We start from the raw sequence: 23502 nt of genomic DNA on the forward strand, positions 1-23502 counted from the left end.
CACACCTGGCACAGCAGGAATTTTTTTGCCTCTTGGCCTAGTTGGAAAACAAACCTCATTTTATAGCTTGTTATCCATAAAGTGAAATGCACTGCCCATTGATCCATGTAACAGTGTTTGTATCCACTCCAGATATTTCCATCTCTAATTCCCATCAACCTTTGAGAACAGTTTGGCAGGTGCCTCGATTTCCACAGTTTAATTCATCTATTTCATTAACTCACAAAATGAGAATACTGTAAAGGGTTAATCAGAAAAGAGGCTGGCGAAGGACTTCCTTAGGTTCCGAATTGTCTCTGCTTTCGCTTCATCTTCATTGGCGCCAGTACGCTGCGGGGGCTCAGTAACACTGAAACTGTTTGTCAATGATTGTGATTTGCTGAAAGGGAAATTAAATGGGGAGAGGTTTCTGTTAGCTGTAATACTTGTTATGCTCTCAGAGAATCAAAATGCAAAATCTATTGCCCACATACTGAATAAAGTAGCCTCCACTTTCAAATGTTTAAATAGTTCCTATTGTTTCCATCAGGAATATCACAAGTTTGAACTATTGGTGATTTTGTTTGTGTTTATCAAAGTGATGGGGACTAGTATTAGGAAGAGGAACTCTTTCCATTTCAGCCACCCAATGGGTTACCATTCAGCACACCTGGATTAAGTTTAGCATGATTAATAGTAAAATTCCCCCAAATTTGGTCTAACAATTTACCTTAACCCCAATCTCCGAACTACATATCTACTACGGCATGTGAAATTTTCACTTCCCATAGCAGATATCTTAGTGGCCCAACTGAGAAGCATGAAGACTTTAAGAGTCTATTTTATAGATTAACACTCCCCCTGCAGAGCTTTGCATACTGAGGATCACATATAAGAAATTCAGATGGGACTGTAGAAGATCTTCTGCCTATTAATTTTGAACTGTTCTGCATTATAATTTCTACAGTTTTTCTGCAGCTAAAACTTCACTAATTAGCAGGTTTCATTGAATTAATTCAATTGGTGGACAAATCAGATTCACTTTTATCCTCGCCGTACAATGTTCCCAATAGAATGAATCCATTGCTCTTTAAACTCAATTGTGATAGCTGTTTCCAATTATGATGCCAGTTCACAATTATAAGAGAAGAAGCCTGTTACAGATATGAAACATTTCCTTCCAGCAATTTTAGAAAAAAAAATCAGTATGCAGAAAGGTGGCTAAAGCTCTGTGGTGTTATATGCTGGATTTTGCTGTTAATGCTCTGCTGTTAAATTCCTGAACATTTCGCTTTTCATATCTGTAAATCGCTATATTAACATTAGATATTAATGACAAAAGCATGATACAGGTCTGACAATAAAAGATATGTACAAGACAATGGGAGTGATTATTTTGCAAGGTTCATTGTCTGGTGTTGCCTTAGCTTGATACTCCTTTGATACTAATAGGAACTATGCTTTTAGCAGTTGGGTGACATCGTGTGATGATGTACTAATGTGACATACCACAGAGAAATAGGACATGAATTGATGCCTACTCCTTTGTCTCAATGCTCTCAACAGGGATCACAGTGCAAGGAGAGGAATGTTGGATAGGCTTCCCTGAACTGTTTTTGTATAACTTGCAGTTGTGTTTTAGGCAGTTGTATTGACACAAAACTGTAAAAAAGTTCTATAGCTGTCAGTTTGGCTGGGAAAGAACGTGGGAGGGATGATTGGGAGGTAAATACTATTTAAGATATTTAAAATATATCTCTTTCAAACTGTGTCCTTAGACTACTTACTTGAGCAGTGGCTGTGGTGTTGTGGTCTGTTGTTGTAGTGTTGCTACCCCAGATCTTGGTTGTGAAAGGGCCTGGCCCTGAGCAGGGGTCTTAGACGGCTGTGCAGAGAAAGCTCCAGGCTTGAATGACTGGTTAGGAGAGGCGCCTGCAGATTTGATCTGTTTTGGAGAACCTGAACCTGGAGATTTCTCTTGCTGATTTGTGTTGGACTGAGGACTTGGGGGCTGCTGACCCTGTGGAGAAGGTCTTTGATGAGGCACTGTGTTGGAACGGTGAATCTGAGGGCTTTGGGGTTGTCGTGGGCTTCCTGCATTTAAGAAAAAGAAAGCAAATTCAATGAAGTCTGATTTCTTTTTTTCTCTTATCCCTTTTACAGAATTTCCTCCTAAGTGATCTCCAAACTTCCTGTGGCTTGGAATGACGCATCCTCAGATACTTTGAAACTTTTTGCTTAAAGATTTTTCGAAGGCAATAGAAGAAACAACAATTCATCAGGTGGTGCCTATTATTACAGAAACAGTCAATAATAAGTAAGTCAGGACTAGACTTTCCCTGGAGTTAAAGCAAGTGCTGCGACATTCCGTCAGACTAGGCAAGACATGCATGATTTCTGCACACGCAAAATTCAGAACAACTTTATGTACTATTAGTCCAATGTGCAAGGTGACTAAAAAAATCAATCAGATGAATTGAACTGAAATCACTAAATCTCTGATCCTGTTTTGGTTGTGTGGGACACTGATCGCTACATGGGCTCTTTAATTCCCTGTAACATTCTTTTAGCAAAAATAGGATGAGGAGGGTTTTTTTTTGGTGGGGGGTAAGGGGGCAGGGGGTAAATGTATTTTCTTTTGTGCACAGACTGTTCCTGGCCAGATAGGCCAGCTAGTCCAGGGCCTCCACCACTCTGAAGCTCCAGGAGGCACCACACCACAGACTGGAGTAACTTTCACTTTGATTTGCTTTCATGCTCAGCAGCTACCACATTTAATAGCTGCCATGATTTTGTGGTGCTCTGCTGCTGAGTCTGGGTACTAAAAATCAGCTAATTTGCAGTACGCAGCAATTTTGTGGTGAAGAAAAATGACAGGAAAAGGGATCTGCAGTAGTGGCCGGCGCTGGTCTCAATATGATACTAATTGTATCTCTCAGGTACTCAATCTTCAGGTAACCACTGTTCCTATCCAAAGTTAACATTTTTAAGCCAGGTTCCTGCAACAAAAGTTGATGCTAAACTTGTGTATTTTCTCTTCCCCTCACCAAAGCATTTTTTGATTTTGTAACCTGCATTAGTTTCTGTTGCTGTGGAAGGTGCCAATTCTACATAAGAGTATTTCAGTTCCATGACTTGCCCTGAGCCTGGATTGTTTCCTGCTGCAATCAAAGTTGTAGCAAACAAAAGTGCTACAGACAGGAATTCTTTTCGCAGTTCTACGAGCTCTCCTCAATCAGGATGAGGAGGAGAATAAGTTCAGGTGCACAGACAGATAAGACCACACCTTTTGGTACCTCAGGACCTGGCACTCATAGCCCCTCACATATACCCAAACCTGGTATATCACCATTCGGAACTCCTCAGATTCCGAAGCAGTCTATCACCACCAATGCAGCAAGACCTGGACAATATCCAGGTTTGGGCTGACAAGTGGCAAGTAACATTGCCACACAAGCACCAGGCAATGACCATCAACAAGAAAGAATCCAACCATCACCCCTTGATGTCCAATGGCATTACTATCACTGAATCCCCCACTATCAACATCCTGTGGGTGACCAGAAACTGAACTGGGCTAGCCATATAAATACTGTGGCTACAAGAGCAGGTCAGAGGCTAGGAATCATGTGATGAGTAACTCACCGCCCCAAAGCCTGTCCACCACCTACAAGGCACAAGCCAGGAGTGTGATGGAATACTCCGCATTTGCCTGGATGAGTGCAGCTCCCACAACACTCAAGAAGCTTAACGCCATCCAGGACAATGCTGCCCACTTGAATGGCACCACACCCACAAACTTTCACTCCCTTCACCACTGACACATAGTAGCAGCAGTAGCATCTACAAGATGAACTGCAGGAACTCACCAAGGCTCCTTCGGCAGCACCTTCCAAGCCTTCAACTACTACCATCAAGAAGGACAAGGGCAGCAGATAAATGGGAACACCACCACCTGGAGGTTCCCCTCCAAGCCATTCACCATCCTGACTTGGAAATATATCGCCATTCCTTCACTGTCGCTGGGTCAAAATCCTGGAACTCCCTGACAGCACTGTGGGTGTACTTACACAACATGGGCTGCAGCGGTTCAAGAAGGCAGCTCATCACCACCTTCTCAAGGGCAACTGGGGATGGGCAATAAATGCTGGCTCAGACAGTGAAGCCCACATCCCATGAATAAATAAAAAAAATATCAGAAGCTGCCTCCATTTCATTAGAGACGCTGCCATTGAGCTACATACACTATATGCTGCAGGATGATCTGCAGGCAGCTTAGAACACATCTCCTTATAGTTGTAGAAGTTGCCACAGCTTTTTCCACATCAACGCCAACCCAATTTTCTGATATGTAATCAGGTGAAAGTAATAGAGCTGTGCTGCAAGCCTCATTTTAATCTTCATCTTCTACTAAAATGGGGTAAATCCTGCCAGTCTTGGCTTTTGAAAGTTACCATGCCTTTCCATTCCATGCATCCCCAGGTAAAGGGACTGTTGGCTTTTGTCGAGTGACAGGGTTCTCTTAAGTACAAAACACCATACATGGCTCCCATGTGGGCATCAGGGCTTTTAGCATCAATCCCATGGCAGAAAATGTTTGGGTAGCTACTGATCACCCCCAGCCACATACCTCATGGCAGGATTTTTAGGCCCTGCCAAGGTTGGGAATGGAGTGGACAGCGCCCAAAAATACTGGCACCAGCTGACGTTTTGGTCGAGGTGGGTTCGGGGCTGACAGGGCTGCCCGGCACCAACAAGGCAGGCAGCCAATCAGGCTCATTAAGAGCCTTATTTAAGGGTAGGTAATAAAGGACTGCCTGCCTGCCTGCCTGGGTGGGTGGGGGGTGCAGCCAAAGGCTGCCCTGTAGAGGGATTCCCCTCCCCCACCTCTTCACCACCCCCCTCCTCACTGTGGCTGCATGGCAGCCAGTTGCTCCTCTGAAGTTGAGAGCTTCTGATTAGCCTCCAAATTCGAGAGCCCACCCATCACTTTAATTGACAAGGGAACCCATCTCCTTGTCAATTCAAGAAGCAGCCCAGTCAAAATTTCAACCAGTGATTGTTCCCCCCTGGGGTGGGCTTGGGACCCAAAAACAGTCCTGGTTCCTGTTTTCCAACCCCAAAGTGAAAATTCAGGCCCCACCTTTGTTGCACGTTCTTCAACACAGCATTCAGTTGAAATGGATGTATTGTCCACATGTTTCTAATGTGTCACTGTACATTTTTTTCTCCCAGCACTGCAAATTCCGTCACATTATTTTTTTATGAAAAGGATTTTGGATTGAGTTACACACGTGTGTTTTAAAACAAAGTGAATTAACACTTTTTAAAATATAAGCTACACATCAAAGACAATTATTAAAACCAGATTAGGCAGGTTTCTGAAATGCTGCACTTGACACAATAAGTGTCAATTGACTAATCTCAAACCTGTTAGATAGCATAGCCCCAGTTCATTTTGAAAACAGCAGATGCTCACTTGAAGCCCACACCTTGAATGGAGAAGAGGTAGCTGTTCATTTTTACAGACAGTCCAATTGAAAGTAATGATTATTTTGTTGGGTTTCAGGACAGTTTCACTTAAACTGAAATGTTCCATCAGGCTTCCTGGCTTCACCTATTTGGTAAATATATATTAAAGGCATTTTCTTAGTTCCATTTAGAGGAAATACTGAATTGCCTTATGACTGGTCTAATCCCCCATGTACCTGTAAAAATTACACACCTTGAGGTGGTGGACGAGCTTGGCCCCACTGGTTGGTGGCTGCTGGTAGAGGATGTGCCTGTGTTTTTGTTGACTGAGGCTGGACCTGTTGATATAAGAGATTAAGGTGAAAATGGGAGCATTGTGGTAGCTGGGCAGTAGATTTAATTGCCATTGGCATAGTTCATCACTCCCTGGAGGTGAAAGACTCCTGATTAGTTCAACAAAAACCCAATGTACCCTGAAGGAGATGACTGTACAATGGAACCTATTGGCAGTAGAAAATTCAGCCCACTATACACTTTGTGAATATAATGAATGCATGATCCAGGCAGGGAAAGTGATTTTTAGTAACGGTTCTGGGAACTGAGACACACACATGACCGTCAGTTTATTTTGGAAAATTAAGTTTTCAAATTCACAAAGACCTCAGAAAAATATTGGTTTGAGGGAAGAAAACTGGTCTATTTGTTTCCTCCCAATAAACCAGTGAATTGAAATGGAATATATATTTTGATACATAAATTTACAATATCATTGCACAGCACCTTGTGGTTATTCAGAGTTTTGACCTGGCATTTGGCTGGATTGTTCTTTGTGATCAGCAAGATACAACAACATCCTGCATTTATATTCTGCCGTTAACATAGAAAAGCTAAAGCATTTGAAGGAGGTGTAAGAGAAATGGGTGCAAGGCTTGAGAGTGGGAGAAGATTGCAGAGGCATGGGGATGGTGATGCCATGCAGAGGTTTCAACACAAAGAAAACAATTTTAAATTTGAAACTTAAGAAACCAGGAGCCATTGTGGTCAGCAGTAACAGGGAGTGATGGTTGAGCAGGACTTAATACAGAATAGCAAACAGACTTCTTCTTCCTCTTCTTAGGTGACTTCCTTCAACTCCGGGTTGTGGGTCCTGAGGTGACTAAAAAGTCCAATGCTGGATCCGCACACTCTGCCACAGGTGGGGCAGGTAGTGTTTGATGAGACAGGTGGGTGGGAAGCTTGGATTTGTATGCTCCTTCCATTGTTTGTGCAGGCAACAAAGGACTGAATCAATTACAAAGCTTATAGAGAGTGGAGAATGAGAAGCCAGGCTGTATTGGAGTAATCAAGTCTGGAAGTGAGAAAAGCATAAATGAGGGTTTCAACAGCAAATGGGTTTGTTGTAGGAGTGGAAGAAGACAATGTTATAAAGGTGGAAGTAGGTGATTTTTGTAATTAGAACAAGTGGAATTGGAGAGAGAGAGAGAGGCAGTGAGTCTTTATGTTGCACCATTCAAGAATGTGGGTGGGAGCGTGCACTCAGATTGAAGAGACTGAGTTCATGCAGATTTAAGTAAGACTGGCAGATTCACCTAGGTTTCACTAAAGGGATCAATCTCCAGGGTGACTCTCACCATAAAAGCCAGTTCAGGGATTAGAAGTTATTTGGTTGGAAAAGGAAAAGAAGGCAAGCAAGATCCTGGGAGCTAATCATCACTTTGAACTGGTTCTGAGAGAATAGAGTTTCTACTTAAGGGACAGAGTAAAGTATTACTGTGGAGGGAGATTTTCCATTACATTAAAGCATTAACATGGGAATTTTGTTACCTATGAAATGGTGTTAAGTCAATGATGAAAGCAAAATACTGTGGATGCTGGAAATCTGAAATAAAGAGAAAAAAATGCTGGAAAAGCTCAGGAGGCCTGGCAGCATCTGTGGAGAGAGAAACAGGGCTAACATTTCGAGTCTGTATGACTCTTCTTCAGAGTGTTAAGTCAATGTTTTAGTTTGTTTGCTACACTAGATGTTTTAAAACTTGAAATTTTGCAATTCCTTTAAGTTGGCCACTGGGAATTTGGATTTCTTTGTTAAAGTTATCAATCTCTACGGGGATTATAACAAACTGGGGGTTCTTGCGGGCTTTCGAATCCACAGGCTGAGATGGGTACACTGGGATTTGCTAATGCTTAAACGACAAGATTTCACAGTGACTTATGCCGTACTCTTTGAAAAGTTAAAATGGCTATGTCTATTGCAGAACTTCACCTCTAAAGAGAGGACTTGTCTGTTGCCTTGCAACAGTTAGTAAAGGTTAATTTGAAGGTGATAACAGAGGTTGGAACAGATCTAAAAGCGAGTGCTAAGAAAGCGGAAATTGTTGAGGTATTGGCTCAACATCTGAACCGTAAGGAAGAGAAAAGTAATCCACATAAAACGTAATTTGAGTTAGCCAGGACATAGTTGTAAATGAAGCAGCTTGAATTAGAATTTCAATGGAAAGAAAAAGAAAAAGAGAACAAAAGAGAAATGAAAAAAAATTGAACTGGAAAGAGAAAGAGCAAAAGAAGGGGAAATGTGAATACTTGAACTAAAATTTCAAAGAGAAGGAGAAACCAGGAAATTTGAACCAGACAGAGAAAGGCTTTGATTCCAAGAATAGGGAGTAGCAGGAAAGCTTTACAATGATTCAGATTTAACTCCTGGTTTTGATTTGGCAAGGAATATTCACCAAGTGCCTAAATTCAGCGAGGAAGGAATTGAAATTATTTTGTTTTGTTTGAGAAAATTGCTACAAAGTTACAATAGCCCAGAGGAATTTGGACAATTTTATTAAAAAGTGCTTTGTTAGAGAAAGCATGAGAGGTTTATTTAACCCTTTTGGATGAATAGTCTGACCAGAATCTGAGAGAGAGAACTGAGAGATAGAGGCAGCCAGTCTCTATCGTTCACCACTCAAGAATGTGGCTGGGAGCATGCGCTTGGATTGAATAAACAGAGTACATGAGGATTTAAATCAGACTGGAAGATTTGCCTCGCTTTGGCTAGAAGGAACAATCTCAAGGGTAGCCCTCACCATAAAAGCCAGCTCAGAGATTAGAAGTTATCTGGCTGGAAAAGGAAAAGAAGGCAAGCAAGATCTTGGGAACTAAGCATCACTTTGGACTTGTTTGAGGAAAATAGAGTGCCTACTTAAGGGAGAGAGTAAAATCTCACCATGGAGAAATATTTTTGGGCACAATGTTGCTTTTAGTATGCTACAGTAAAAGTCTTAAAACTTGAAATCTTGTTGTGCAATTTGTTTAAGATCATCACTGGAAATTCAAATTCCTTTCTTACAGTTATCGGTCTCTTTACAATTGTAACACTGGTTTGGCCTTAACTGGAGCATTGTGCCCAATTCTGGACACCACACTTTAGGAAGGATGTGAAGGTTTCAGAGAAGGTGCAGAAAAGATTTGTGAAATGGTTTTAGTTTTAATGGATAGACTGGAAAAGCTGGGGTTGTTCTCCTTAGAGAAAATTAAGAGGTAATTTGAGAGAGATGTTCAAAATAATGAGTGGTCTAGATAGAGTAGATAGAGAGAGACTGTTCCCGTTGGCAGAAGGTTTGAGAACCAGAGGACCACGATATAAGGTGATTGGTTAATGAACCACCGGCAACATGAGGAAAAAAGTTTTTATGCAGTGAGTGATTTGAATTTGGAATGTATTGACTGCTGGGAAGACAAATTCATCATGGCTTTCAAAAGATGAACTGGGTAAATACCTGAAGAGAGAAGAACTGCAGGGCTATGGGGAAAGGGCAGGAGGGGGGACTAGCTAAGTTACTCTTGCAGAGAGCTGGCATGGACACAACAGGATGAATGATCTCCTCCTGTGCTGTAATGTATCTACGATTTTATGAGAGAGCGCCTCGCATCTTCTATGGAGCCATAACCCAGCAAAGAATCCACACCACCACAGGAAGGAGGAGGAAATAAAGCTGAGGAAGAAAACCTGCATGTTTGTTTGTTTGTTTGCTAACCTGGCTCAATGTCATTCCGACTCTTTGTTGGGAAGCTGCAGAGTTCTCTGACAGAAGCTGGTTCATTTTCCCTATGACCAAGTCTGCTATTAATTGCCTGTCCTCCTCAATGTACTCGCCAATCAGTGGCATGGCACTGTCCATTACCTGCAATAGAAGTGAAGAAATTTTGGGAACAATCAGCTTAATAAACATTCCATATATCACTAGGAAACTTAACCAAAACTAGGAAAGCTTAAATCAATTCCTAATTCCATAGTAATTTTAAATTTGTGAATTTTTGTAAATAACCCACACCTTTCATGTCAACCCATCCTCAATGGTCATTGGGAACCAAATAATAGGGCTCAGAATTTTACTTCCTCTTAACAGGAATGGCTAAACTTGAAAACATGGTGCTTATGCACAATCCCACGCACTCACATTTACCATTCGATCACCTATTAACGGTTGAATTTTACATAAGGGAGGGTCCCTGCCCCTGGATTAAAAGTTGGGACCGAGTCTCCCCCCTGCTCCCTGCGCTTAGCCAGCTCACAGCTCACCCCATAGCCATTTTTTTGGCTTTCAGGCCTTTAATTAGCTTGATATGAGAGTTTTATCCCCCACCCAAGAGGAATTCCAGCCTCTGAGAGCTGCCGGCCATTGGAATGGCCACCAACTCTCTTGTCTCAGCAGTGCCACTGGGAGAGTGGTGGCCACTGCTGGGACTATAGTGGGTCCGCTGAAGAAGAGGAGTCAGGAGCCTCAATTGGCCCATGGGCGAGCAGGCCACCTGCCATCTCCCCTGTCATGGGTAAAATACCTGCAGGGTGGGTAGGTGATGGGCTTGGCTCCACTATAATGCTGCTCAGTTTTACACCTCCCCGCAACTGCCATCTTGCCCCTAGAGGATTGTAAAATTCAGCCATATATTGCTGCTGCAGTGCTGTACAGTCAAGGGGTGAGGAGACTAATTTAACATAGGAAGAGAGTAGGCCATTCAGCATCTTAAGCCTGTTCCCATTATTCAATCAAACAATGGCTAATCTAAACCTCAACTCCATCCAATTGATCTTGACCCATATATCTTGATACCCTTACTATCAACTAAAATCTAATTCAGCTCGGCATAGAAAATTTCAGTTTATCCAGCATCCAGAGGGGTAAGAAAGAGTGGGATTTTTCAGTGCTTCCTGGTTTCACTGCTAAGTGGCCTAACTCTAATTTTAAGGTTGTGCCCCTTTATTCCAGATTGTCCCACAAAAGGAAATCACATAACTTCTTCCTAATTACATTCCAGATCCCTTTAGATAATGATTAACATTCCACAAACCTTTTTGATTATATTTTTGTACCGTTTTTTATTCATTCATGGGATGTGGGCTTCATTGGCTAGGCCAGCATTTGTTGCCCATCCATAATTGCACTTGAGAAGGTGGTGATGAGCTGCCTTCTTGAATTACTGCAGTTCATGTGGTGTCGATACACCCACAGTGCTGTTAGGGTGGGAGTTCAGGATTTTTGACCCAGCGACAGTGATGGAATGGCGATAAATTTCCAAGTCGGGATGGTGAGTGGCTTGGAGGGAAACTTCCAGGCTGTGGTGTTCCCATGAGTCTGCTGTCCTTGTCCTTCTAGATGGTAGCGGTCATGGGTTTGGAAGATGCTGTCTAGCATTTGGAAGGTGCTGTCTAAGGAACTTTGGTGAGTTCCTGCAGTGCATCTTGTAAATGGTGCACACTGCCGCTACTGTTCATTGGTGGTGGAGGGAGTGAATGTTTGTGGATGGGGTACCAATCAAGCAGGCTGCTTTGTCCTGATGGTGTCAAGCTTCTTGAGTGTTGTTGGAGCTGCACTCATCCAGGCAAGTGGGGAGTATTCCATCACACTCCTGACTTGTGCCTTGTAGATGGCGGACAGGTTTTGGGCAATCAGGAGGTGAATTACTCGCCGCAGGATTCCTAGCCTCTGACCTGCTCTTGTAGCCACAGTATTTATATGGCTAGTCCAGTTCAGTTTCTGGTCAATGGTAACCCCGAGGATGTTGATAGTGGGGGATTCAGCAATGGTGATGCCATTGAACGTCATGGGGAGATGGTTAGATTCTCCCTTGTTGGAGATGGTCATTGCCTGGTACTTATGTGGTGTGAATGTTACTTGCCACTTGTCAGCCAAAGCCTGGATATCGTCCAGGTCTTGCTGCATTTGGACATAGACTGAGTAACTGAGTCATTGCAAATGATGCTGAACATTGTGCAATCATTACCGAATATCCCCACTTCTGACCTTTCTGACCTTATAATGGAGGGAACGTTATTGATGAAGCAGCTGAAGATGTTTGGGCCTAGGACACTACCCTAAGAAACTCCTGCAGTGATGTCCTGGAGCTGAGATGATAGATCTCCAACAACCATCTTCCTTTGTGCTAGGTATAACTCCAACCAGTGGAGAGTTTTCCTCCTGATTCCCATTGACTCCAGTTTTGCTAGGGCTCCTTGATGCCAACTCAGTCAAATACTGCCTTGGTGTCAAAAGCAGCCACCTCACCTCTGCACTAGCTTTTAGTAATTTGTGCATGTGGAAACCTGAATCTCTTTACCTCTTCATAGTTTCTAGTCTCTTGCATTTAGAAAATTTTCTGATTTGTCATTCTTAGATCCAAAGTGGGCGACCTCTCACTTTCTGACATTGAGTTCTATTTGCCAGTTTAGTCCAATCATTTAATATATCGATACCCTTTTGTAAATCCTTTTCCCATCTTCAAAGTTTTATAGTTTATATTTTGGAGAGGAAGTCATAGCAATGTGTGGTGCAGAACAAAATGTTACAGCAATGTATAAAAGGATTTTATAAAAGCGATCTATTATTTTGGGAGTCTTAAGCCACTATGATTATCAGTGCAAATGTAAAATAGAAACATTGTGCAACATAGTACGTGCTAAAACCACTGAACTTTGGGGAATGATTTCTTGCACATTGTTCCTGGGAATGAATTTTTTGCAAAGTCACATAACTTAAAACAGACTCAAGAATAAATCAATGCTTTCTCCGCCTTTGGTAACACCACACCAAAGGCTAACCTTCCAGTGAAACAGAAGATAGATACCAAGGGAGAGAATTACAAGGCAATAATTTAATGGGCCAAGTCCATTTGGTACCACAAACCACCTCTGAAATTCCTCCTTCTCCTGGACTATCAAAGAGGCTGAACAATATTGTACATGTGTTCGACAAAGCATTTTGTAATCACTGATGTGACTCAAAACATTTCATAAAGTATATTGGTGAAAATTGATAGAGGGAATATTTGTTTTAGACTATAGGTAACAAGCCTGCTCAAAGTCCATCTGTGGCCCTGTTTGGTCTGATGAACATGTTCTCTCATTACTTTTATTATGCGACTCCTTAGAAGCGGATTGAGCTAAAGAAAAAAGCGATATCTTAACTTCAGCTCACATATTTTTTATAAAATTGCATAATTGGATTGTGGGAACTTTCCATCTGTCATGACATTGCTTGCCAATAAAAACAAAATTCTCTACGCTCTCTCATTTTGCTCTCATGCACATTTTCTCCCCTTGTCTTTCTCTAATTCACTCTCTCATTATCTCACTCCATTGGTTTCAGTTTCTATGGGCGGAATATTCCGTGCCTATTGGCATCGGGTGTGAGCGGGCAATATGCCGGGAAAGCCAAAAATCGGTCTCACGCCATCATGAAACCAGTTTGCAATTGTCTGCTCCGCCCATCAATGGCGGGCCGCCTTTCCCACCGTCGGACATCGGGAAACGTCATTTTAATACATCTGCATATCATTATAAGCCCAGCTCACTGGAATCATCCTCCCATGCTGGGTCTTCTGGGTACATCGGTGTGATTGCACACCGACATGATTCACAACTGTACATAAGCGACGTGCAGCTGGCGAGTTGCACTTCACTCAGAACTTCGAGGTTGTCTACCTTTCTTTCTCGTGGTCATTAGCGCCAGGCTTAGAAGGCAGCACCACATCACTTTTAAAGGGGCTTACAGGCAGGTCTCTACCTACCAGACAAGCCATAAGGCGGGGGTGGCTTTTCAATGGCTGCAGGGCTAGGGCCTTGCTTGGAGAAGGGAGAGAAGTGGCCTCAGGCAAGGGAAGAGGCTGCAGGGCGAGGGCTGTACTGGGAAAGGGAGTGTGGGTGTGTGTGGGGGCACTTGTTGATCTGTGTGCAAGTGGCCTCAAGATGGTGAGGGCTGAGGAGGCAGTCTCCAGAGATGAGGCCAGATGGAGATGTGAGGGTATGTGTGTGAGAGAGTGAGTGGTGATGCCTCTTGAGCTGGCAGTGAGTGAGATGCCAGTAAATGTGTGATGGCCTTGTGAGTGTGTGAGTTTGGAGTAATGAGATGGTTGCCTTACCCTGGCAGCACGGATGAGATCATTCATCTGTTTTCTGCACTGGATGGCCGGCCTCTTGTGTGCAACATTGGCACTGACCACCTCTGCCACCACCTCCCAAGCTGGAGTGGTGAGACTGATGGGCCTCCTGCAGCCAGAGCAGGAGTAGAGGACAATGCAGCGGGCCTCCATGGTGTCCAGGCTGCAATCTTTTTGACTTTTGGGGCCATGTCTTCACTAGTGCCTTTCTGGGCTGCAAGCATTGAGAAGTCTGCGTGCAGCTGCAGTTTAAATATGGTGCCCTGTGTGAGGAAGCGGTGAGGTAATGGCATGATGGGCAAATCGGAAGAAATGTGGAAGATGCCACTAATTCGTTCTTGAGCATCGTTCTTCTGTGCAGAAGCACAGGAGCAAGCACAGGGAAGGCATTGTTGAAGAGCTGAATGCCTGCATGTCTTCCATTCTCCCTCAGCTGCATCATTTTTTAATCAGTGTCTTTACTTTATGTATTAGCTGGACAATGTGATGCTCTGCTGTTGCACTGAAAAACATAAAGTCAGTGAAGCTCATCATATCATGGTTGATATCAAGATAAATCCAGCATCGGATCACTTCACTCCATATGGGTTATACATTGGTAGGTTATTGTTTCTAGTGCCCTGGGATATTTATTATGTTAATGAGGCTCTGAAAATGCAGTTATAGCAATAACAACCAATTGTGGCAACATTGCCTCCATTTTGCTCCTTTGCTAGGTTGTGTATGTAAGAGAGGGGGAGAGAGAGAGAGAGAGGAACTGTGGCTTGCCAATGGACCACACTTCAGCCACATAATTGCTGCATAGAGCTTATGAGCCAGAAAAAGTAAACTCAGCTGTCTTGAACTCTCGATTTAAAAGATCAGTAGCAATGAAATCATTGCAAGTAGATAAAGACTGAACTGAACATTGAATAAAATATATTATTTGACTACTCAATGTTCACAATAACTAGTTGATAACTATTGGGACAGACTGACTGCATTGTTGTCTGCTCACTTCTACTTCATAACAACTATAAACAAACAGCAAGATCTCAAAGTAGTAATGCAATCCAATTTATACTGAGGCAAACAAATGGCAAAAAAGATTTGTGGAGGATGGGTATCCACAAAAAATACAATTTTGCTTATTCCATTCTAAAAATTAATGTTCCTGTTGCTCCTGGATTCAGTCTTGAATTAAGCAGCCCAGTGCATCTGATGGATCTGGCATTCCCTGTGTCCCAACATGACACTGCTTTATCTTCTACAAGATTATAGCTTAGACTTTCTACCTCCCCATGCTGATCTTTCAGTGGATCTGGCCGAATGGAGATAGAAACCAACTGAGGGACACCCAATGTATTCCCACCTCTTTTCAGACATGGCATCCAAATGAACCATTTTCCTGCATTTGCACTGTAAGAATTCTGGACGCAGTGCTACCCTGACTACAACAACACCACAATTGTTGCTAATCCTTAACATCAGAGTTCCAATTCAAGAAGTCAAAACAAGGGGTCGCCTAGAGAACCAATGCCAAACCTTCACATCACACACTGTTTCTGATTCCTGCAGGCCTCATTTCAAGGCAGTGTTGTTACCATAACTAATGTATCTTATACACAGAAGTTCAAAAACAGTCACCCACTGTTTAATGAACCAGGTTGTTGCAATACAATATATAATGGCAAATCTGACATAATATTGGACCCTCACGATAATCTCTTCTGTTCTTCCTGTGTTCCAACCACTGGAGATAATTTTTGGAAACAATTCTTCCTGTTACAGTTGTCCCCAGCTGTACTCTACTGTCACATAATATTCCAAACATTGTGGAAAGAAGAACTCCAAGTTGTATGGTTAAGAGATGTATCATTTGAGTGTGCCTCTGTTATTTGTGTGCGTTTGCTAATCCTGCCATGAGATGGCAGACAAGCACTACTGTTTCCTGTGGGGCCTATTTGTGCATCAACATCGCAGATTTGTTGTCCACAAATTCAATGCAGGATTTTTTCATTTTAAGCCTTCCTACCAGGAAGATGTTGATTTAATCTGTTGGTGGAGAACATCATAACCAAAATCAATTCTGTCCTCATTTGACATCCACATGGACTTGAAAGGTGTCAGCTGTATAATAACATTTTATACACAAATGTGAGGAAGCATTAGGAAAAGCTGCCAATGCTGGAGATTAATGTGGTAACAGGGCACTATGATGTAGTGTGAATATCTGAACCATGGTTAAATGATGAGGATGGAAACAAATACAATGTTCAAGGGTATTAAAGCATTTAGAAAAGACAATAGACAAAAAGGAGGTGGCGTTGCATTCTATTCAGAGATACCTGTGATATAAACGTTAAGTATTGCTGTAAAAAAGACATGTTGTCAAAGCTTTTCATCTTACACTCATCAGGACAAGACTACCAGTGGCAAAGGGAACAACTATTTATATTGCATGAGAAGAGAGTGCTAATTGGTTGGCAAGTGGACTCTGATTGGTAGAGGTTTTACCATGGCTATGCACCAGGGAACAGCATGTGTGCACATTCAAACCAGTGTAATTCTTAGCTCAGGATTGTTTAGCAAGTGTTATCCAATCACAGAAACATAGAAAATAGGAGCAGGAGTAGTAGGCCATTCGGCCCTTTGAGCCTGCTCCGCCATTCATTATGATCATGGCTGATCATCCAACTCAATAGCCTGCTCCCGCTTTCTCCCCATATCCTTTAATCCCTTTCACCCCAAGAGTTATATCTAACTCCTTCTTGAAAACATACAATGTTTTGGCCTCAACTACTTTCTGTGGTAGTGAATTCCACAGGCCCACCACTCTCTGGGTGAAGAAATTTCTCCTCACCTCAGTCCTAAATTGTTTACCCCATATCCTCAGACTGTGACCCCTGGTTCTGGACTCCCCCGCCATCGGGAACATTGTTCAATACACTACCCCAAATCCCATGTACTTTAATTTTACACGCTAATCTCTTATGTGGGACTTTGTCAAAAGCCTTCTGAAAGTCCACACCCACTGGCTCCCCTTCATCAACTCTACTAGCTACACCGTTGAAAAACTCCAGTAGATTTGTCAAGCATGATTTCCCTTTCGTAAATCCATGCTGACTCTGTCCGATTCTGCTATTGTTTTCCAAGTGCTCAGCTATTAAATCTTTTATAATGAACTCTAGAATTTTCCCCGCTACCGACATCAGGCTGACTGGTCTACAATTCCCTGTTTTCTCTCTGCCTCCCTTTTTAAATCGTGGGGTTACGTTAGCTACCCTCCTAACTGTCCCAGAGTCTATAGAATCTCAGAAGATGACCGCCAATGCATCCACTATTTCTAGGGCCACTTTCTTAAGTACTCTGGGATGTAGATTATCAGGGGATTTATCGGCCTTCAATCCCATCAATTTCCCCAACACCATTTCCCTACTAATACTGATTTCTTTCAGTTCCTCCCTCTCACTAAACCCTGTGTTCCCCAACATTTCTGGTATGTTATTTGTGTCCTCCTTTGTGAAGACAGAACCAAAGTATTTATTTGGTCAGCCATTTCTTTGTTCCCCATTATAAATTCTCCTGTTTCTGAATGTAAGGGACCTACATTTGTCTTCACCAATCTTTTTCTCTTTACATACCTATAGAAACTTTTACAGTCAGTTTTTATGTTCCCCACAAGCTTACTTTCATACTCTATTTTCCCCTTCTTAATCAATCCCTTGATCCTCCTTTGCTGAATTCTAAACTGCTCCCAATCCTCAGGGCTGTTGTTTTTTCTGGCCAATTTGTATGCCTCTTCCTTGGATCTAATACTATGTCTAATTTACCTTGTAAGCCATGGTTTGGCCGCTTTTCCTGTTTTACTTTTGTGCCAGACAGGAATAAACAATTGTTGCAGTTCACCCATATGCTCTTTGAATGTTTGCCATTGCCTAGCCACCATCATCCCTTTAAGTAACATTTCCCAATCCATCATAGCCAACTCGTGCCTCATACCATCGTAGTTTCCTTTATTAAGATTTAGGACTCTAGCCTCAGAATCAACTACGTCACTCTCCATCTTGATGAAGAATTCTATCATATTATGGTCGCACATCCCCAAGGGGCCTCGCACAACTAGATTGCCAATTATTCCTTTCTCATTACACAATACCCAGTCTAAGATGGCCTGTTCTCTAGTTGGTTCCTCAACGTATTGGTCCTGAAAACCACCCCGTATGCACTCCAGGAATTCCTCCTCTGTGGTATTGTTACTAATTTGATTTGCCCAATCTCTATGCAGATTAAAGTCACCTGTAATTGCAGATGTTCCTTTATTGCTTGCGTCTCTAATTTTCTGTTTAATGCCATTCTCAACATCACCACTACAGTTTGGGGGCCAATATACAACCCCCACTAATGTTTTTTTTCCCTTAGTTTTTCTCAGCTCTACCCATACAGATTCCAGATCGTCAGAGCTAATGTCTTTCCTCACTATTGCGTTAATTTCCTCTTTAACCAACAATGCAACTCCAACGCATTTTCCTTTTTGTCTGTCCTTCCTAAATACTGAATACTCCTGGATGTTCAGTTCCCATCCCTGGTCACCGTGCAGCCATGTCTCCGTAATCCCGACTATATCATACCTGTTTACATCTATTTGCATGGTTAGTTCATCCACTTTATTGCGAATGCTCCTTGTGTTAAGGCACAAAGCCTTAAGGCTTGTCTTTTTAACATTATTTGTCCCATTCCCACTATTTTTCACTGAGGCCTTGTTTGATTCTTGCCCATGATTTCTCTGCCTATCACTTTTCTTATTTCTCTTTCTGTCTTTTGTCTTTGTCCTTGATTCTCCCTCCTCTGACTCCTTACATAAGTTCCCATCCCCCTGCCATTTTAGTTTAAACCCTCCCTAACCACTCTAGCAAATATTCCCCCTAGGAACTCAGTCCTGGTCCTGCCCAGGTGTAACCCGTCCAGTTTGTACTGGTCCTACCTCCCACAGAACCGGTCCCAATGTCCCAGGAATCTGAAACCCTCCCCCTCACACCATACCTTCAGCCACGTATTCATCCAATATATCCTGCTATTTCTACTCTGACTAGCACGTGGCACTGGTAGTAATCCTGAGATCACTACCTTTGAGGTCCTACTTTTCAAATTACTTCCTAACTCCCTATATTCTGCTTTTAGGACCTCATCTCTTTTTTTACCAATGTCATTTGTACCAATGTGTACCATGACCACTGGCTGTTCACCCTCCCCCTTCAGAATATCCTGTAGCCGCTCTGAGACATCCTTGACCCTAGCACCGGGAGACAACATACCATCCTGGAGTCTCGTTTGCGGCCTCAGAAACACCCATCTATTCCCCTTACAATTGAATCCCCTATAACTATTGCATTCCCACACTTTTTACTCCTCCCCTGTGCAGTAGAGCCAACCATGGTGCAACGAATTTGGCTGTTGCTGCTTTCCCCTGAGTGGCCATTCCCCTCAGCAGTATCCAAAGCGGTATATCTGTTTTGCAGGGGAATAGTCACACAAGATTCCTGCACTGCCTGCCTGGTCCTCTTGCTCTGTCTGGTGGTCACCCATTCCCTTCCTGCCTGTGGACTCTTAGCCTGCGGTGGGACCACCTCTTTATATGTGCTGTCCACAATACTCTCCGCCTTGCGGATGCTCCACAGTGTCCCCAGCCACCGCTCCAGCTACAAAACCCGGGCTTCCAGGAGCTGCAGCTGGAGACACTTCCCACATACATGCTGGCCCCGGGCATTGGAAATGTTCCCTGCTTCCCACATAGAGCAGGAAGAGAACACCAAGTCTCCTGCCATGACTTACTCCTTTAAACTAAATTAAAGCTGTTGGAAGATACTTAATATCAAATAATATCAATTACTCTAGAACCCTTCTTCCCTGCTCCTCGCTGTTACAGAATATTGCCCTTACAAACAATGAACCACAAAATAAGACCTTAAAAACTATAAGCAATAGAAATAGTAAATACTTACACTTGGTACTCAAAGGATCACCTCATTCCCTCCTCACCGACTCCCTCGGTTACCAAACTCCAACTTACGCACTCTACTGCAGCCCAAAGCAACACTCCAGTGCAGACAAAGTCAGTACTGTAAAATGTCCTGTTTTTATACTCTCTGAATCTAGCCTCTAAAAACCTGTTTAAGCTAGTTATCTAATTAACTAGTTGTAGCTGCAAGCAGAGCCTGTATAAACCCTATTTTAAAGCTGGCCTAAATCTCATCTTCTTCCAACCCAATCAGCAACTTTTAGTTAATTACTAAATTAAAGAAAGACTAGACTTTAGATAGAAATTAACCATTAAATTCCCTCAGTCACCAAACTCCAACTTAAGCACTCTACTGCAGCTCAAAGCAGCACTCCAGTGCAGACCTCCAGTGCAGAATCACATCTATATCAGTCCCTTCAGCTGTTCACAACAGGCAAAGTACAGACCATACTCAACCAGCCCGTGTTTGCAAAACTCAAAACGTAGTGTCCAACATTAGATGTGATTCCATGATTGGACAACACTTACTAAAAAATCCTGATTGCGCTAAAAAATACATTGAAAACCAATTTAAGATTATCATTCGGACTCGCAATGTGGCTCACTTAAGCATACTAGAAGCTATATATATTTAGACCTAGGGCCCTGTCCTTTGCAGACGGAATATGTATGTCAACACATTGTGCCTTTTTCAACTAAACAAAAGCCTGGTTCATTCCCAATGGCAATGCCTTGACTAATCAGAGTCAACCTGTCTTCACACAAGCTTGGCAGTTAACTGTTCCCTGATGCATTCTCCATGTGAATGCCTCTACCAATCAGAGTTTATTTGCCAACCAATCAGCACTGTCTTCTCATGCAGTATAAATTGTTTTTGCTTTGCTATTGGTATTCTTGTGAACTGTCCTGATGAGTGCACAATGAAAATCTTCAACAGCATGTCTCTTTTTCAGCAATACTTAAGTTCTATACTACCACACAACTATTAATATAAACATACTGAATCCTGTGGAAGGGGAAAAGCTATAGAATGAAATAATCTTACAGTCATCCCTAATGTAAAATAATAAACTACAGGTCAATATGTTTATGGACCCTCAACTCAGCATAAGGCAGGTGGAACATTATTTTAAGGGGTGATTTCATATATAAATAGGAAAACTCAGTTGCTTTAGAATCTAGAATTAGTAAATATTAGTTCAATATGTCAAGGAAGCAACAAGAGATAGTCCTCATTTTGAAGTAGCATTTACAAAATACTCATTGGACTGCCCTAGGATTGAAGCTCACAGGTTCTGGGAGGTTTAGAAATCAACTAGATCCCATGCTGGGCAGGGCAGTTGGGGGATGGGGGGGTTGCTGGTGACCTGTAGCGGCCCAAATTGTATATTTTTATTCCTCCAGGCTCCAGAAAAAAAAATGCTTCCTGCGTTATTTTGTGCACAGGATCCAGCCACCCTTTAATGACTGCTGGTTAACTAGCTCACCGCAGATACAAACAGATGGAGTATGCAACAAATTTGCAATCAAGATCCTGTGGAACTCATGGTATCCACAGTTGTATCCCTGGAATAAGGCTGCTGCCTGCTTCAGGCAATCGTCATTTTGCCCTGGCTCTTCAGTGGCTGCGTGAAGAATCAGGATAGAAACAGGATAGTGCAGCACACTGATGTTAGAGTGGACTGAGTTAAAATTGGTTCCTAAAATATTGCAAGATTAAATAGAAAACCTGTGACCCCCTACAGCTAAAATAGCAAAATCACAATAAAACAAAATTAGAAATAATTTGAAAATAGCGATGAACTGTTATTTCTATTAATAAACAATATTATCTCACTCTGTGGATTGTGTGAAATAAGCCACTAGTGTTGCGCCCACTGTAACTTATATATCCATTGTACCCATAAGTAGTCAATCTTAAAATGGTAGTTCTTTTCCTGTAAACACTCCTTTGTTTAAATAATTTTCATGTGAAATAGTTAATTTCCAGCCAGAAGATAGGCCCACACAAGATGAAAAAGTCTTCATACTAAAGTCAACATTCACAATATAAAAATGCATCACAAATTGGCACCAGGACCATCCAACTAACCTCAATGATATAATCTTTCCCGTCTTTCCCATGTACAGCTTTTACTGCGCAGATGTCCAGGCCACCAAACATCTCAGAACAGGCATCCACCCACGTTCGATAGCTGCAAAAATTTCCATTGAAATGTCAGCCCCAGTGAGATCCTAGAGTTCGTGCCCCATATTCTAACATGCATGCCCCCTGCATGCTGCAACATCTCAGCACTGTAATACATTAAAGGAAACTATTCATTCCAATTTGCACATGTTCCACATATAGGGCAAGTTAATAAACTTTCTGGCCTGTCTTTGTTGTTCCTTGTTCCATTGTTTTATGTTTTTACCTGAAACTAACAGCTTGGGAACAGTCATTTTGCGTAGCATCTCCCTGCTGTCACATCTTTAAATGCAGGTGATTATATTGTAGGGTGGCAGACTCTAGATATAACTCAATAAGACAAAATGTCACAATGTAATTTACACACAACATTCCCGTCTATTTTCATATTCCCACAGGCCTGGGCAAACTTCAAGTTCAGGGCGGGGGGGTTGGGGGGGAGTGTGGAGGTCACTTTTCCCAGATACATTAGATGCTAAAGAGCCTCCAAGTTGGCCAAACTGGTTTACGCAGAAACGTTGGTTTAGGCTGCATTTGGTGCAAGATGGCATCTTAGAAATGGCTGCACAGAGGATCATTAATGGGCTGATTGTCACTGAAATTGCCTACTCGCTCTCATTAAGGAGGCTCCACAACATTTTGATGATGAGCACGTGGGCTACTGCTCTCTCCTAACAGTGACTAGCTGACTGGGGATAAACAAGTCATAGCAGACGATTTTGAACGCTATTTAAAGGTATGTCACCTTTTTCTATTCACTTGCTGCTGGAGGTTTGAAGAGGACCTTTAAAACACATTGGGAGGCTTTCATGGATACTTTATCAAAATGTCACTAACACTCGATCCACATTTCTTCTTGAAATTCTTTGACTGCATCACCTAAAACGAGTAAGTTGTGTGCTACTTCACATTATTGGGTAAATTATAGGAGTCACCAGGAGAAAGGGGGTATTTGATCATCAGCATCTTATTCGGGGTTCCCCTTGCCCCAGAGGAGGAGATAAGGCCAGCTGCTGGTGGAGAGAGGGACAGGAAGGTGAAATGAACTCCTTCTCCCTCAGAGTACAGGAAATGCCTCCTCTTCTGGACCTTTGAGAACCTGTGTGCTATCTCATTGAACCATCCTGAAACATGTCACTGTGTCTCAGCCAGCCCACTCCAAACATTCAGCGGAAGTGGGTGAGTGGAGCCCACATATACTGCTCTACATAAATTGCTTCTAATCTAGTTTGAGAACTAAACCTGCATTTCACTGTTTTAGATTCTGGGGTGAATTCAAATTCTGGTAATCATCAATTAGGACCAAAAGTACATGTTAAAATCAGATTTTCAAACAGCTGTGTCTTATTTACACAGCACCCATTTAGTGCTTGCTTTTATCCCTTCACCAAAATAACTCCCAAGATGTTTTAATGTCCAGTCATGGGGCAGTAAGGCAGCTGGA

The 23502-nt window shown here is 42.4% G+C and overlaps 1 protein-coding gene across 1 annotated transcript in view; it reads right to left on the reverse strand.

The window, feature by feature from the left end:
* Positions 1–221: 221 nt before the first annotated feature.
* LOC144696824 (synapsin-3-like) overlaps positions 222–23502 on the reverse strand; it is a 279320-nt gene continuing 256039 nt past the window's right edge. Inside the window, exons 9-13 of the mRNA XM_078568572.1 lie at positions 21963–22065; positions 9474–9620; positions 5705–5789; positions 1767–2073; positions 222–433 (exon numbers count right to left, since the gene is read on the reverse strand). Coding sequence (XP_078424698.1) covers positions 247–433; positions 1767–2073; positions 5705–5789; positions 9474–9620; positions 21963–22065 — 829 coding nt within the window. The 3' untranslated portion in view covers positions 222–246. The remainder of the gene's footprint in view (positions 434–1766; positions 2074–5704; positions 5790–9473; positions 9621–21962; positions 22066–23502) is intronic.

The sequence above is a fragment of the Cetorhinus maximus genome, chromosome 22 (assembly GCF_964194155.1).
Source record: "Cetorhinus maximus chromosome 22, sCetMax3.hap1.1, whole genome shotgun sequence".
NCBI classification, from domain to species: domain Eukaryota; kingdom Metazoa; phylum Chordata; class Chondrichthyes; order Lamniformes; family Cetorhinidae; genus Cetorhinus; species Cetorhinus maximus.